General features: G+C 41.9%; 1 protein-coding gene across 1 annotated transcript in view; it reads left to right on the top strand.

The window, feature by feature from the left end:
* The window catches only part of RPAP3 (RNA polymerase II associated protein 3), a 214,134-nt gene that overhangs the window by 156,453 nt on the left and 39,542 nt on the right, over positions 1-18,139 (top strand). Inside the window, exons 14-15 of the mRNA XM_053716744.1 lie at positions 15,053-15,233; positions 16,029-16,126. Of these exons, the coding sequence (XP_053572719.1) occupies positions 15,053-15,233; positions 16,029-16,126 (279 nt within the window). The remainder of the gene's footprint in view (positions 1-15,052; positions 15,234-16,028; positions 16,127-18,139) is intronic.

The raw sequence follows: 18,139 nt of genomic DNA, 5'->3' as shown, positions 1-18,139 counted from the left end.
CTATTTCTACTCTGTCTAAGCGTACAACTATACCTATCGAAGACAGTTGTGCTTTCAAAGATCCTATGGATAAAAAATTAGAGGGTCTCCTGAAGAAAATGTTTGTTCATCAAGGTTTTTCTCTCCAAACTATTGCGTGCATTGTTCCTGTAACTACTGCAGATGCTTTCTGGTTTGAGGCTCTAGAAGAAGCTCTTCAGATGGAGACTCCATTAGAGGAGATTATGGACAGAATTAAGGCCCTTAAGTTGGCTAATTCTTTTATTACAGATGCCGCATTTCAACTGGCTAAATTAGCGGCAAAGAATTCAGGTTTTGCCATTTTAGCACGCAGGGCGTTATGGCTAAAGTCCTGGTCTGCTGATGTGTCATCTAAATCTAAACTTTTGAACATCCCTTTCAAAGGAAAGACCCTATTCGGGCCTGAACTGAAAGAGATTATTTCAGACATCACTGAAGGGAAAGGTCATGCCCTCCCTCAGGATAGATCAAATAAGATGAGGACCAAACAAAATAATTTTCATTCCTTTCGGAACTTTAAGAGTGGTCCCGCTTCAGCTTCCTCTGCTGCAAAGCAAGAGGGGAATTTTGCCCAATCCAAGTCAGTCTGGAGACCTAACCAGGCTTGGAACAAGGGTAAACAGGCCAAGAAGCCTGCAGCTGCCTCTAAGACGGCATGAAAGGGAAGCCCCCGATCCGGGACCGGATCTAGTAGGGGGCAGACTCTCTCTTCGCTCAGGCTTGGGCAAGAGATGTTCACGATCCCTGGGCTTTAGAAATTGTGTCCCAGGGATATCTTCTGGAATTCAAAGACTCCCTTCCAAGGGGGAGATTTCACATTTCTCGATTGTCTGTAAACCAGACAAAGAGAGAGGCGTTCTTACGCTGTGTAGAAGACCTACATACCATGGGGGTGATCCGCCCAGTCCCAAGAGAGGAACAGGGGCTAGGGTTTTACTCAAACCTGTTTGTGGTTCCCAAAAAGAAGGGATCTTTCAGACCAATCTTGGATCTCAAAATTCTAAACAAGTTTCTCAAAGTTCCATCATTCAAGATGGAGACTATTCGGACTATTCTACCTCTGATCCAGGAGGGTCAATACATGACTACCGTGGACCTAAAGGATGCGTATCTACACATCCCTATTCACAGAGATCATCATCAATTTCTCAGATTCGCCTTTCTAAACAGGCATTACCAGTTTGGGGCCCTTCCCTTCGGGTTGGCCACGGCTCCCAGAATTTTCACAAAGGTGCTTAGGTCCCTTCTGGCGGTTCTACGACCACGGGGCATAGCAGTGGCGCCTTATCTAGACGACATCTTAATTCAGGCGTCGACTTTCCAGCTAGCCAAGTCTCACACGGACATCGTGTTGGCTTTTCTGAGATCTCACGGGTGGAAGGTGAACATAAAAAAGAGTTCTCTCTTCCCTCTTACAAGAGTTTACTTCCTAGGGACTCTGATAGACTCGGTAGAAATGAAAATATTTCTGACAGAAGTCAGAAAATCAAAACTCTTAACCACTTGCCGAGCTCTTCATTCCATTCCTCTGCCATCAGTGGCTCAGTGTATGGAGGTAATCGGACTCATGGTAGCGGCAATAGACATAGTTCCTTTTGCCCACCTACACCTCAGACCACTGCAACTATGCATGCTCAAACAGTGGAATGGGGATTATGCAGATTTATCTCCTCAACTGCATCTGGACCAGGAGACCAGAGATTCTCTTCTCTGGTGGTTCTCTCAGGACCACCTGTCTCAGGGAATGTATTTCCGCAGGCCAGATTGGCTCATTGTAACGACAGATGCCAGCCTGCTAGGCTGGGGTGCAGTCTGGAACTCCCTGAAAGCACAGGGCTTATGGTCTCGGGAGGAATCTCTTCTTCCGTTAAACATTCTAGAACTGAGAGCAATATTCAATGCGCTTCAGGCGTGGCCTCCGCTTGCTGCGGCCAAATTCATCAGGTTTCAGTCGGACAACATCACTACTGTAGCTTATATCAATCATCAAGGAGGAACAAGGAGTTCTCTAGCGATGATGGAGGTAACCAAAATAATCCGATGGGCAGAGGATCACTCTTGCCATCTCTCTGCAATCCACATCCCAGGAGTGGAGAATTGAGAGGCGGATTTCCTAAATCGTCAGACTTTTCATCCGGGGGAGTGGGAACTCCATCCGGAGGTATTTGCCCAGCTGATTCAGCTATGGGGCACACCAGAATTGGATCTGATGGCGTCCCGTCAGAATGCCAAACTTCCTTGTTATGGGTCCAGGTCCCGGGATCCCAAGGCGGTACTGATAGATGCTCTAGCAGTGCCTTGGTCCTTCAATCTGGCCTTATGTATTTCCACCGTTTCCTCTCCTCCCACGTCTGGTTGCCAGAATCAAGCAGGAGAGAGCTTCGGTGATTCTGATAGCACCTGCGTGGCCACGCAGGACTTGGTATGCAGACCTAGTGGACATGTCCTCGGTTCCACCGTGGACTCTGCCAATGAGGCGGGACCTTCTAATCCAAGGTCCGTTCACGCATCCAAACCTAATTTCTCTGCGTCTGACTGCTTGGAGATTGAACACCTGATTCTATCAAAGCGTGGTTTCTCTGAGTCGGTCATTGATACCCTGATTCAGGCTAGAAAGCCTGTCACCAGGAAGATCTATCATAAGATTTGGCGCAAATATCTTTATTGGTGTGAATCCAAAGGTTACTCGTGTAGTAAGATTAGGATTCCTAGAATATTGTCTTTTCACCAAGAAGGTTTGGAGAAGGGATTATCAGCTAGTTCCCTAAAGGGACAAATATCTGCTTTGTCTATTTTACTACACAAACGTCTGGCAGATGTTCCAGATGTTTAAGCATTTAGTCAGGCTTTGGTCAGAATTAAGCTTGTATTTAAACCTGCTGCTCTGCCATGGAGCCTAAACTTAGTTCTTAAAGTTCTTCAAGGGGTTCCGTTTGAACCTATGCATTCCATAGATATTAAGCTTCTATTTTGGAAAGTTTTGTTTTTAGTAGCCATCTCTTCGGCTCGAAGAATTTCTGAGCTATCTGCTTTACAATGTGATTCCCCTTACCTTGTTTTCCATGCAGATAAGGTGGTTTTGCGTACTAAACCTGGGTTTCTTCCTAAGGTTGTTTCTAATAAGAATATCAATCAAGAGATTGTTGTTCCTTCTCTGTGTCCTAATCCTTCATCAAAGAAGGAACGTCTGTTACACAATCTTGATGTGGTTCGTGCTTTAAAGTTCTAATTACAAGCAACTAAAGATTTCCGTCAAACATCTTCATTGTTTGTTGTTTATTCTGGTAAACGGAGAGGTCAAAGGGCTACGGCTACCTCTCTTTCCTTTTGGCTGAAAAGCATCATCCGTTTGGCCTATGAGACTGCTGGACAGCAGCCTCCTGAAAGAATTACTGCTCATTCTACTAGAGCTGTGGCTTCCACATGGGTTTTTAAAAATGAGGCTTCTGTTGATCAGATTTGTAAGGCGGCGACTTGGTCTTCGCTTCATACTTTTTCCAAATTTTACAAATTCGATACTTTTGCTTCTTCTGAGGCTATTTTTGGGAGAAAGGTTTTACAAGCAGTGGTGCCTTCCGTTTAAGGTCCCTGTCTTGTCCCTCCCTTAATTCGTGTCCTAAAGCTTTGGTATTGGTATCCCACAAGTAAGGATGAATCCGTGGACTCGATACATCTTACAAGAGAAAACAATTTATGCTTACCTGATAAATTTATTTCTCTTGTGATGTATCGAGTCCACGGCCACCCTGTTTTTTAAGACAGGCATATATATTTTTATTTTAAAACTTTCAGTCACCACTGCACCCTATAGTTTCTCCTTTTTCTTCCTAGCCTTCGGTCGAATGACTGGAGGGTGGAGCTAAGGGAGGAGCTATATAGACAGCTCTGCTGTGGGTGCTCTCTTTGCCACTTCCTGTAGGGAAGGAGAATATCCCACAAGTAAGGATGAATCCGTGGACTTGATACATCACAAGAGAAATAAATTTATCAGGTAAGCATAAATTATGTTTCTGTTCAAATGCGTATTTGCAGAATGCTGCATTAAAGGGAAGTATTTTTTGTGTTGGAAACGGTATATTTGAACAATTTGAGCTTAAAGGGACAGTCAAGTCCAAAAAAAACTTTCATTTTTTAAATAGGGCATGCAATTTTAAACAACTTCCCAATTTACTTTTATCACCAATTTTGCTTTGTTCTCTTGGTATTCTTACTTGAAAGCTAAACCTAGGAGGTTCATATGCTAATTTATTAGACCTTGAAGACTGCCTCTAATCTGAATACATTTTGACCACTAGAGGGCATAAGTTCACATGTTTCATATAGATAACATAGAGTTCATGCACGTAAAGTGATCTAGGAGTGAGCACTGATTGGCTAAACTGCATGTCTTTCAAAAGAACTGAAATAAGGGGGCAGTCAGCAGAGGCTTAGATACAAGATAATTACAGAGGTAAAACGTGTATTATTATAACTGTGTTGGATATGCAATACTGGGGAATTGTTAATAAAGGGATTATCTTTCATTTTAAACAACAAAAATTCTGGTGTTGACTGTCCCTTTAAAAGGGATAAACTGCAGTTTTTAACAAAAAGATATGGTGAGTCCACGGGTTCATCTTAATTACTGTTGGGATATCACTCCTCGTCAGCAGGAGGCGGCAAAGAGCACCACAGTAAAACTGTTAAGTATCACTTCACTACCCACAACCCCCTATCATTCTCTTTGCCTCTCATGCATGGAGGAGGTGAAGTTTAGTTGTGTAATAAAATATTTTTCTTTCTAATGGCACAGTGAGTCCACGGATCATCATAATTATGGTTGGGAATATCACTTCTGGCCAGCAGGAGAAGACAAAGAGCACCACAGCAAAGCTGTTATATACCACTCCCTTACCCACAAACCCCAGTCATTCTGTTTGCCTGTGCAAGGAGGTGGTAAAGTTTTTAGGTGTCTGAAGATTCTTCAGTCAAGAGTTTGTTATTTTTGAAGCAGAGCAGGTTGTACTGTTTTTTTTTCTGGGGTCTAGCTGTGTTCCACATCAGTCTCTCCAGTAGAGCTGTGGTGGCTTTTTAGCATTTGGAAACTGGTGGGGTTTTTTCTCTCACTGTGCCTTCCATGTCTGGTGCTGCCCTATCCTGTATGCCTGATTAGGATTAGTCAGACTTTCATTGTTCCACGGGTCTATGGAGGGAGGAAACCTTTCCATATCTGTGTTTTGCCCTGCTGCCGGGCATATGGGTCTCAGTTAAGGGCCTATTTAATATTTTCTAATTGTCACAAGAAAGGTTTATGGCACTTCTCTGGGGGCAAACTTTTTTGCAGTAAAAAAGTTGTCTTTTTAAGGCCAGTAACATTTTTTATTTTTGGGAAGCCAATTTGATTTATTTTTGTGTAAGATGGAGCAAGAAGCTTTGCAAGATGTTACATGTAGCTTATGCTTTGACTCTAATGTGGGACAGCCAATCCCTTTTTGTTCATCATGTATTGATAGGACATTACATTATAGGGATAGACTTTTTGAATCTGAGCCATCTTTAGCTAATTAAAATCCTGTTCGGGGGTCTCCTGTCTAGGATATGCCGCGGCTTTCTCCTCAAACGTCCCATCCTGTAGTGTCTAAACATGCAGTGCCCAGTGTTTCATTTTTTACTCCTGTTGGAGTTTCCTTGCAGGACATTGTTACCCAGATATCCTCTTCGGTAACTGATGCCCTGGCAGCTTTTCCTTTGTTACAGGGGAAGCGTAAAAGGAGATATAAGGATTCAGGGAGTAAGGTGTCTGAATCAGGTGTGGCTATGTCGAATAGTTCCTCTCATAGATCTGAGGGGGAGGATTCTTCGTTGGCGTCTGAGGGGGAGATTTCAGACTCCGATAGTATAGTTCCTTCCGCTGATGCTGAGGTGGTTACTTTCAGGTTTAAGCTTGAGCACCTACGGCTGCTTCTCAAGGAAGTTTTGGCTACTTTGGATGACTCTGATGCCACAGTTGTAGTCACTCCAAAGAAATCTAGTAAGCTGAATAAGTATTTTGATGTTCCTTCAGCGGTGGACGTTTTTCCTGTTCCAGACTGTGCTTCTGAGATTATTGCACGAGAGTGGGAGAAGCCTGGGATTCCTTTTTCCCCTTTTCCAATTTTTAAGAAAATGTTTCCAATAGCTGATTCTGTTAAGGAGTCTTGGAAAACAGTTCCTAAGGTGGAAGGAGCTATTTCCACTTTAGCTAAGAGGACTACTATTCCCATAGAGGATAGCTGTTCTTTTAAGGATCCTATGGATAAGAAGTTGGAGGCGTTACTTAAAAGGATGTATGTTCACCAGGGGTTGCAATGGCAGCCTGCGGTGTGTATTGCTACCGTCACTAGTGCGGCAGCATATTGGTTTGATTTGTTGTCTGATTCTATTCAGGCAGATACGCCTCTTGAGGAAATTTTGGATAGGATTAGGGCTCTTAAATTGGCTAATTCCTTTATCACTGATGCCTCTTTGCAGGTCATCAAGCTGGGAGTTAAAATTTCTGGCTTTGCCGTTTTGGCTCGCAGGGCTTTGTGGTTGAAGTCTTGGTCTGCGGATGTGTCTTCTAAGTCTAAGCTTTTGTCTATTCCTTACAAGGGTAAGACCTTGTTTGGGCCAGGCTTAGCTGAGATTATTTCAGATATTACGGGAGGAAAGGGTCATTCCCTTCCTCAGGATAAGAGAAATAAGTCAAAGGGTCGTCAGAGTAATTTTCGTTCCTTTCGTAACTTTGCAGGAAAGCCTTCCCCCTCTTCTTCCAAGCAGGAACAGTCCAAGTCCTCGTGGAAGTCAGTCTTGGAGCAAGGGGAAGCAATCTAAGAAGCCTGTCTCTTACTCAAAGTCAGCATGAAGAGTCTTCCCCCGGCCCGGTAGCAGATCTTGTGGGGGGCAGACTTTCCTTTTTCGCTCAGGCTTGGGTTTAGAATGTTCCAGATCCCTGGGCGGTGGACGTGGTATCCCACGGATACAAGTTGGAGTTCAAAAGTTTTCCTCCCAGGGGCAGGATTCACCTTTCATAATTATCTGTAGACCAGATAAAAAGAGAGGCGTTCTTTCGTTGTATCCAGGATTTTTCAGATCTGGGAATTATAGTTCCTGTTCCAGTTCAGGAGCAGGGTTTGGGTTTTTATTCCAACCTGTTTGCGGTTCCCAAAAAGGAGGGAACTTTCAGGCTTATTCTGGATCTCAAATGTGTAAACAAGTTTCTCAGAGTTCCATTGTTCAAGATGGATACTATCCGTTCCATCCTTCCTTTGGTTCAGGAGGGTCAGTTCATGACTACTGTGGATTTAAAAGATGCGTATCTGCATATTCCCATCCACAAAGATCATCACAAGTTTCTAAGGTTTGCTTTTCTAGGCAAACATTTTCAGTTTTTGGCCCTTCATTTTGGTCTTGCAACGGCTCCCAGAATTTTTTGAAGGTCCTGGGAGCATTTTTGGCGGTGCTCAGGTTGCGGAGAGTTGCAGTGGCGCCTTATCTGGACGATATTCTGGTTCAGGCGTCATCTTTTCAACAAGCAAGCTCCCACAAGGAGTAGTTGTTGTCTTTTCTGCGCTCCCACAGATGGAAGGTGAATTTAGGAAAAAGTTCATTAATTCCAGCTACAAGGGTGGTATTCTTGGGAATCATTATAGATTCTCTAGACAGAGGCCAGAAGAACAAAGATCTTTAACTCTTGTCTTGCCCTTCAGTTCAGTCAAGCCCTCCTGGAAAGCAAATCAGTCTTGGAGCAAGGGAAAACAGTCCAAAAAGCCTGCAACAGACTCGAAGTCAGCATGAAGGGGTTGCCTCCGATCCAGACTTCAATCAGGTAGGGGGCAGACTGTCTCAGTTCTCTCAGGTCTGGATAAGAAACGTTCCAGACCCTTGGGCTGTGGAAATTGTTTCGCATGGCTACAAGTTGGAGTTCAAAAATTGCTTTCCCAGGGGCAGGTTTCACCTGTCCAGATTATCTGCAGACCAAATAAAATGAGAGGCGTTCTTGAAATCTGTTCAAGATCTCTCATGATTGTCCTTGTTCTAGAGCAGGAACAGGGTCTGGGGTTTTACTCAAACTTGTTTGTGGTTTCCAAAAAAGAAGGGACCTTCCGGCCCATTCTAGACTTAAAATGTTTAAACAAATTCCTCAGGGTTCCATCCTTCAAGTTGGAAACCATTCGTACTATTCCTTTGATTCAAGAGGGTCAGTTCATGACGACCATAGATCTAAATGATGCATAATTGCATGTTCCCATTCACAGAGATCATCACAAGTTCCTGAGGTTTGCCTTTCTCGACCAACACTTTCAGTTTGTGGTTCTTCCTTTTGTCCTTGCCACGGCTCCCAAGATATTCTCAAAGATCCTAGGAGCCCTCTTGGCGGTGGTGTGGTCCAGGGGGATTGCAGTAGCTCCTTATCTCCTTTCCTCAAGCAACATCTCAGATGGAGATGTTATTGTCCTTTCTCCAATCTCACGGATGGAAAGTGAATTTGGAAGAGAGCTCCCTGATTCCAGCTACAAGGGTAGTTTTCCTAGCGACAATCATAGATTCCGTTCTGATGAAGATTATTCTGACGGAGGTCAGAATAGTGATCCTTAAAGCAGATATAGAAGACAGCACCAAAGTGTATGTGGCTTGTGGGGCACCGAACCCAGGATCTGCCTTGTCCTGCAAACACTCCAAGCAAACAAAGAAATGTTCCAGCCTCCAATAGTTTAAAAGACCTTTATTCTCTCATAAGCTAGGGTCTTAAGTAAAAAATACAACGTTTCAGGCCTGCTATAGGCCCTTACATGACTAAGGACCTATAGCAGGCCTGAAACGTTGTATTTTTTACTTAAGACCCTAGCTTATGAGAGAATAAAGGTCTTTTAAACTATTGGAGGCTGGAACATTTCTTTGATTGCTTGAAGGTCAGAATAGCAAAGATTCTATCCTCCTGCCGGTTACTGCAGGCGGCGGTACGTCCCTCAGTTGCACAATGTATGGAGGTAATTGGTCTGATGGTGGCTTCCATGGACATCGTCCCATTTGCTCGATTTCATCTGAGAGGTCTGCAGTGGTGCATGCTCAGTCAGAGGAATGGAGATTATGTGGCTCTATCCCCGTAGATGGTTCTAGATCAATTGACAAAGGATTCTCTTCTGTGGTGGCTTTCTCAGGAGCACCTGTCACAGGGCACTTGCTTCCGGAGACCTTCATGGGTCATCATGACCACGGATGCCAGCCTGTTGGGCTGGGGAGCAGTGTGGAACTCCTTAAAGGCACAGGGTCTATGGACTCGGCCCGAGTCCGAGATGCCGATCAACATCCTGGAGTTGAGGGCTATTTACAACGCACTGATAGCTTGGCCTCAATTGTCTTTGGCCCAGTTTATCAGATTCTAATCGGACAATATAACCTCAGTGGCTTACATTAATCACCAAGGGGGAACTCGGAACTCTCTAGCCATGAAGGAGATGGCTCGGATCATTCGGTGGGCGTAAGCTCACAGTTGTCTCTCTGCCATTCACATCCCGGGAGTGTACAACTAGAAAGCGGATTTCCTGAGAAGGCAGACATTTTATCCAGGGGAGTGGGAACCTCACCTGGAGGTATTCTCCAGGTTAACCTCCAAATGGGAGATCCCGGAGTTGGATCTGATGGTGTCTTGGCAATATGCCAAACTTCCGAGGTATGGATCCAGCTCGAGAGATCCTCAGGCCTTCCTAATAGATGCGTTGGCAGTTCCTTGGAACTTCAGGTTGGCTTACCTATTTCCTCCATTTGCTCTACTTCTACGAGTAATTGCTCATATCAAACAGGAAAGGGCATCATGATCCTAACTGCACCGGCTTGGCCTTGAAGGATCTGGTATGCGGATCTAGTGGAGATGTCATCTTTACCTCTGTGGAGGTTACCCTTGAGGAAGGACCTTCTACTTCAGGGTCCCTTCCTTCATCCAAATCTCGTTTCTCTGAAGCTGACTGCTTGAAGATTGAATGCTTGATTCTGTCTAAGTGCGGGTACTCCGAGTTGGTCATTGAGACCATGATTCAGGCTTGTAAGCCTGTTACTCGTAGGATTTACCATAAGATATGGAGGAAATATCTTTGTTGGTGTGAATCTAAGGGCTACTCTTGGAGTAGGGTTAGGATTCCAAGAATTTTGTCTTTTCTCCAGGAGGGTCTGGAGAAAGGGTTATCAGTTAGTACCTTTTTAAAAGGTCAAATTTTGGCTTTATCTGTTTTGTTACATAAACACTTGGCAGATGTGCTGGACGTACAAGCTTTTTGTCAGTCCTTAGTCAGAATCAGGCCTGTGTTTAAACCTGTTTCTCCACCTTGGCGCCTTAATCTTGTTCTTAACCCCTTAATGACAACTGACGTACCTGGTACGTCATGCAAAAACTAGCAGTTAATGACAATGGACGTACCTGGTACGTCAGTTGTCTAACAGAGTGCTGGAAGCGATCACAAATGCTTCCAGCAGCTCTGAGGGTATTGCAGTGATGCCTCGATATGGAGGCATCCTGCAATACCACTTTACAAGCCTCCGATGCAGAGAGAGCCACTCTGTGGCCCTCTCTGCACCGGTAGCGATGGTGCCAGTGTCTGGTAGTGCACTGTCCGGGTGTGAGAGTGAGCACGCGCGTGCACGATGCGCGTGCGCATGCACAAGGGTGCGCGTGCACGTTAACGTCCATGGGCTGGTGCACTGGGCGCGCGTGCACGGGGCGCACGTGCACACAGCCACACTGACACCAATGAATCAGGCAGAAAGGGAGAAAAAGTAAAAAAAAAAATTCAAATATAAAAGGATCTGGGAGGGGGAGGGGGTGGGGGTATTGTGGGGGGGCTGCTACACTACAGAAATAGTTTTAAAGTTAAAAAATTAAATTAAAATACTTTTTGGGGGGGGTTTGGGGCCAAACTGGGTACTGCCAGTACCCAAGATGGTGGTAATTAGGTAGGGGAGAGGGTTAGAGAGCTGGAGGGGGGGGGGATCAGGGAGGTTGGGGCTAAGGCAGGGGTCCATCACAGCTAAAATATTTTATTATTTTTATTTAAAAAAAAACAAAAAACTCTTATTTAGTACTGGCAGACTTTCTGCCAGTAATTAAGATGGCGGGAACAATTGTGGGGTGGGGGAGGGAAGAGAGCTGTTTGGGAGGGATCAGGGGGTGGGATGTGTCAGGTGGGAAGCTGATCTCTAAAATTAACCCTGCAAGCTCCCTACAAGCTACCTAATTTAACCCCTTCACTGCTGGGAATAATACCAAAAAGCAACACCAAAGCCATATAAGTCTGCTATTTATGAACAAAGGGGATCCCAGAGAAGCTTTTACAACAATTTCTGCCATAATAGCACAAGCTGTTTGAAATAATTTCAGTAAGAAACTTAAAATAGTGAAAAAGTTAGCGATTTTTTATTATTTGCTCGCATTTGGCGGTGAAATGGTGGCATAAAATATACCAAAATGGGCCTAGATCAATACTTGGGGTTGTCTACTACACTACACTAAAGCTAAAATTAACCCTACAAGCTCCCTACAAGCTCCCTAATTAACCCCTTCACTCCTGGGCATAAAACATGTGTGGTGCGCAGCGGCATTTAGCGGCCTTCTAATTACCAAAAAGCAACCCCAAAGCCATATAAGTCTGCTATTTCTAAAAAAAGGGGATCCCAGAGAAGCATTTACAACCATTTGTGCCATAATTGCAGAAGCTGTTTATAAATAATTTCAGTGGGAAACCTAAAGTTTGTGACAAATTTTGTGAAAAAGTGAACTTTTTTTTTTTTTTTTGATCGCATTTGGCGGTGAAATGGTGGCATGAAATATACCAAAATGGGCCTAGATCAATACTTTGGGTTGTCTTCTAAAAAAAAATATATACATGTCAAGGGATATTCAGGTATTCCTGACAGATATCAGGGTTCCAATGTAACTAGCGCTAATTTTGAAAAAAAGTGGTTTGGAAATAGCGAAGTGCTACTTGTATTTATTGCCCCATAAATTGCAAAAAAAGCAAAGAACGTGTAAACATTTGGTATTTCTAAACTCAGGACAAAATTTAGAAACTATTTAGCATGGGTGTTTTTTGGTGATTGTAGATGTGTAACAGATTTTGGGGGTCAAAGTTAGAAAAAGTGTGGTTTTTTTTTTTTTAGTAAATTATAAGACATGATGAAAATAATGGTATCTTTAGAAAGTCCATTTAATGGCGAGAAAAACGGTATATAATATGTGTGGGTACAGTAAATGAGTAAGAGGAAAATTACAGCTAAACACAAACACTGCAGAAATGTAAAAATAGCCATTGTCATTAAGGGTAAGAAAATTGAAAAATGGTCCGGTCATTAAGGGGTTAACGTTTTGCAGTGGGCTCTGTTTGAGCCAATGCATTCTATAGACATTAAATTGTTGTCCTGGAAGGTTTTATTTCTTTTGGCTATTTCTTCTGCACGGAGAGTATCTGAAATTTCTGCCTTGCAGTTTGATTCCCCTTATCTTAGGTTCTTCGCACTAAGTTGGGGTTCCTTCCTAAAGTTGTTTCTACTTAGAATATTAATCAGGAGATTGTTGTTCCTTCGCTGTGTCTGAAGCCTTCTTCGGTTAAAGAACGTCTGTTGCACAATCTGGATGTGGTTCGTGCTCTTAAATTCTATTTGGAGGCTACTAAGAGCTTTCGCAAGTCCTCAGCTCTTTTTGTTTGTTTTTCTGGGAAACATAGAGGTCTAAAGGCTACTGCTTCTCTTTCTTTTTGGTTGCAAAGAGTGATTCACCTGGCATATGAGTCTGCTGGGAAGCAACCTCCAGAGAGAATTACGGCTCATTCCACCAGGGCTGTTGCCTCTTCTTGGGTTTTTAAGAATGAAGCCTCAATGGAATAAATTTGCAAGGCTGCAACTTGGTCTTCTTTACATACCTTTTTCAAAATTTTACAGATTTGATACCTTTGCCTTGGCTGAGGCGGCTTTTGGGAGAAAGGTTCTGCAAGTGGTGGTGCCTTCCGTTTAGGCATGCTTGTTCTTAACCCCTCCTTTTTTCATCTGTGTCCTCTAGCTTGGGTATTGGTTCCCAACAGTAATTAAGATGAACCCGTGGACTCACCATATCTTTGAAAGAAAACAAAATGTATGCTTATCTGATAAATTTATTTCTTCAAGATAGGGTGAGTCCATGGACCCCCACCCTCTTTTGACTTTTTATAAGAATTTTTTACTAAACCTCAGACACCTCTGGACCTTGTGTTACTTTCCTTTCTCCATTTACTTTCGGTCGAATGACTGGGGGTTGTGGGTAGGGAAGTTATACTCAACAGTTTTACTGTGGTGCTCTTTGCCTCTTCCTGCTGGCGAGGAGTGATATCCCAACTGTAATTAAGATGAACATGTGGACTATCTTGAAGAAAGAAATTTATCAGGTAAGCATAAATTTTGTTTTTGTTATTAAATTTGGTTTGTTCTCTTAGTATGCTAGGAACACATCTGGTGAGCCAATGACAAGATGCACATATCTGCAGACATCAATCACCAGCTAGTTTCCAGTACTGCACTACTGCTCCTAAGCTTATATAGGTATAATCTTCAATGAAGGATACCAAGACAATGAATAAAATTTGATAATAGAAGTAAATTAAGATCCCTTTACAATAGGATGTGGCTAAAGAGGAAAAATACCTGTCTTTCTTTCATTCAGGTGGTGAGAGTCCACGAACCATTACTCATGAGAATGACTCTTCTCTTCCACTATTAGGAGGTTAAGATTCCCAAATCCCAAGAGCTCTATAAAACCCCTCACATATACCTCAGTCTTTACTTTGCCTCCACTGGAGGTGGTCGAAGAATGAACATGTACATGTGTTTTTCAGACAAAGGGGTTTTCAGTCTATGTTGAGGCTCGGTTCCTTCAGAGTACAATGGCTTGTCAGAGGGATGTGTTTGGGGTATTGTTTATGATACAATGGTTTCTCTTCATAGAAAATCCTTCATAGGTCCTCTGTAATTGGTCACAGGGACGTGTCTTCTGTCTTCCTTTACAGATCTACATTATAGTCCTATTCCATATACTCTGCTGATATGTTTCAGTACTGGTTTGGCTGTCTACTACCTGTTTGATAGTGGACGAGTGTCTATGGGTAAGTATTTGATTTTAATATATAGACACTCCTTTAGCTACATTTTTAAATTTTTAAAAGTTTTTCTATATATGTTATTATATATGGCCCTGGGACAGATCCTTCACTATTCCATTTGCTTTGTAAGGCGGGTTTTCTGTCTTGCTTAGTTTTTCACGCAGCAGTCTGTTTTTGCGCACAGGGTTTGCGCACGTCTGGTTATCCACATAGGGTAAGCGCACGTCCCTTAGTCTTCTAGGAGTTGCAGGTAAGTTTTCGCATCTGGTTTTGTCTGTCGGGTTAGCGCCCATCCGTGCATTGATGTACGCATGTCAGGTTAGCGCATGCTTTCTCGGTTATGTGCACATCGAGTTTTTGCCGCTCTCTTTGCCATTTAAACAGTCAGTTGTTTTGGGCAAGTTTGACAATCATGTTTAATTCCATGCTCAGCAGCTTTACAGAGACCATGCACGCTAAGCCGAGCTTAGTCGAGGGTACGTGGTTTCTTTTCCTCTAGAACTTTCTTAAGGGGTTTTATAATGTTTATTGCATTGCTTTGTTATGTGCTATAGTGGAGTCGCTAAATTTACCCTAGAACAGTCTAGATGGCAGCACTATTTCCTGTCATGTAGTGCTCCAGACATGTGCACGTTACTTATCTAAATATTTCTTCTACAAAGATTAACAACAAAACGCACCAAATTTTATAATAGAAGTAAGATGGGGGAAAAAAATTAAATTGTATTCTCTATCTGAACCATAAAATATTTTGGGTTTTATGTCTCTTTAAGTATCAGGAATATTTTATTGTTGCAATATTGTTTGTGTTGAAATCTATATAATAGTACACAATAATATGTATTAGAGATAAAGTAAAAATAAAATGTGTAAGGTCTCTGTCAAATTTTTATTTATTTGTATCCTAATTCATACAGGCCAGCAACCTCTGTTCCCATTTCATCTCAGCCGCAACCTCCAAAAGTGGAAGAAGTTCCATTGTCTCTTCCTCCATCTTTAAGTAATGAAGTCCCTGCAGTACCTACAAATTCATTTCAGCTTGAGTCAGACTTCAGAAGACTGAAAGGGAACCTTGAGATATTGTACCTATACCTGAAAGTAAGAAATCATCAGCTAGTTTGTAATTGCTGTGCTGATTCATTTGAAAACCTAAAGCCATAGCAACCAATATACCATTAAACAGGCTATTTGTTTGTTTATGATCATACAGTGCAGTCAACTCCATGATTCAATCTATAATGGTTGATTGTCTTAAGATAAAGTGACTTTTTTTCATTGTTACTAGTAAAATGTAAAGGCTTAAACAGCAACACAAATGTTACTTTACCCCCCCCCCATCTTAGCTTAAAGGGACAGTAAACATACAAAATAATGATATACAATTCTGCACATAGTGCAGAATTATATAGCATTATCTTTGCAGCACCTTTATACATCTAAAGCATTTACTGATTTTTTTTTTATACCAAAGTTGGACTCCGCTCAAGGTTCTACTGAGCGGGTCTTGTTTTTCAAATGCGTTTGTGGGCTCGCTGTCTAGTCACAGCCTGCCCGATCGCGCCCTTGAAGATAGCGTGCTAGATTCACTTCAATGGCATGATCGGGCGAGCTGTGACTAGACAGCATGCCCACAAAATGCATTTGAAAAACAAGACCCGCTCAGTAGAACCTTGAGTGGAGTCCAACTTTGGGATAAAAAAAATCAGGAAATGCTTTAGATGTATAAAGGTGCCGCTAAGATAATGCTATATAATTCTGCACTATGAATTATATATCATTATTTTGAATGTTTACTGTCCCTTTTAAATGTACATGAATTCACAAGTCAACAAAAAAAAATCCACATAAACTGAAATATTTGTTTTCAAATGTATTTTCCTTTCATTCTAACAGCAAATTGAGCCATCTAATTACACTAAACTATTTCAAAAAGCTTTGGATCCCGATGTGTTCAATGAAATTTTGAGAATCCTAAGAGAGAAGTACATTGGGTAAGTTAATTTTTTTGTTTCTAAGAAACCTGGTTATGTCGTTTTGTGCACCCACATTGCAATTTTGATATGGAAGGACTACAAAGCGCTTAACAATATGAAATTCGTCTTAAAAACGTGTCTGTCTATGCACATTTTCGATACCATTGCTCTGAAATTTGGAAGATCTGTTGTACTTCTTTAAGTGTATTGATTTTACTTTGCTGTGTCTAGACTGACTTATATTTCCATGAAAGGAACACTAAATACAGTAAAATTTAATAATTGGCAAATACACAATAAAAAGACAATACAATAGCACTTTGCACATGCTCAGTTGGCGCTGCGGCCTCAAAGTGTGCATGTAAAAATAATGTGATGTTTTTGATTATGGAAGTATATTGGAAAGTCTTTTTCTTTCATGTAATTAGCAAGAGTCCATGAACTAGTGACGTATGGGATATACATTCCTACCAGGAGGGGCAAAGTTTCCCAAACCTCAAAATGCCTATAAATACACCCCTCACCACACCCACAATTCAGTTTTACAAACTTTGCCTCCGATGGAGGTGGTGAAGTAAGTTTGTGCTAGATTCTACGTTGATATGCGCTCCGCAGCAAGTTGGAGCCCGGTTTTCCTCTCAGCGTGCAGTGAATGTCAGAGGGATGTGAGGAGAGTATTGCCTATTTGAATGCAGTGATCTCCTTCTACGGGGTCTATTTCATAGGTTCTCTGTTATCGGTCGTAGAGATTCATCTCTTACCTCCCTTTTCAGATCGACGATATACTCTTATATATACCATTACCTCTGCTGATTCTCGTTTCAGTACTGGTTTGGCTTTCTACAAACATGTAGATGAGTGTCCTGGGGTAAGTAAATCTTATTTTCTGTGACACTCTAAGCTATGGTTGGGCACTTTGTTTATAAAGTTCTAAATATATGTATTCAAACATTTATTTGCCTTGACTCAGAATGTTCAACTTTCCTTATTTTTCAGACAGTCAGTTTCATATTTGGGATAATGCATTTGATTTAATAATTTTTTCTTACCTTCAAAAATTTGACTATTTTCCCTGTGGGCTGTTAGGCTCGCGGGGGCTGAAAATGCTTCATTTTATTGCGTCATTCATGGCGCAGACTTTTTTGGCGCAAAAATTCTTTTCCGTTTCCGGCGTCATACGTGTCGCCGGAAGTTGCGTCATTTTTTGACGTTATTTTGCGCCAAAAATGTCGGCGTTCCGGATGTGGCGTCATTTTTGGCGCCAAAAAGCATTTAGGCGCCAAATAATGTGGGCGTCTTATTTGGCGCTAAAAAATATGGGCGTCGCTTTTGTCTCCACATTATTTAAGTCTCATTTTTCATTGCTTCTGGTTGCTAGAAGCTTGTTCTTTGGCATTTTTTCCCATTCCTGAAACTGTCTTTTAAGGAATTTGATCAATTTTGCTTTATATGTTGTTTTTTCTCTTACATATTGCAAGATGTCTCACGTTGCATCTGAGTCAGAAGATACTACAGGAAAATCGCTGTCTAGTGCTGGATCTACCAAAGCTAAGTGTATCTGCTGTAAACTTTTGGTAGCTATTCCTCCAGCTGTTGTTTGTATTGATTGTCATGACAAACTTGTTAATGCAGATATTTCCTTTAGTAAAGTACCATTGCCTGTTGCAGTTCCTTCAACATCTAAGGTGCAGAATGTTCCTGATAACATACGAGATTTTGTTTCTGAATCCATAAAGAAGGCTATGTCTGTTATTTCTCCTTCTAGTAAACGTAAAAAATCTTTTAAAACTTCTCTCCCTACAGATGAATTTTTAAATGAACATCATCATTCTGATTCTGACTCTTCTGGTTCAGAGGATTCTGTCTCAGAGGTTGATGCTGATAAATCTTCATATTTATTTTAAATGGAATTTATTCGTTCTTTACTTAAAGAAGTTCTAATTGCTTTAGAAATAGTGGATTCTGGTCCTCTTGATACTAATTCTAAACGTTTGGATAAGGTATTTAAATCTCCTGTGGTTATTCCAGAAG

The sequence above is a fragment of the Bombina bombina genome, chromosome 6 (assembly GCF_027579735.1).
Source record: "Bombina bombina isolate aBomBom1 chromosome 6, aBomBom1.pri, whole genome shotgun sequence".
Lineage (NCBI taxonomy): Eukaryota > Metazoa > Chordata > Amphibia > Anura > Bombinatoridae > Bombina > Bombina bombina.
Note: the sequence above shows the minus strand (reverse complement) of the source record. Positions and strands in the feature narration are given on the sequence as shown.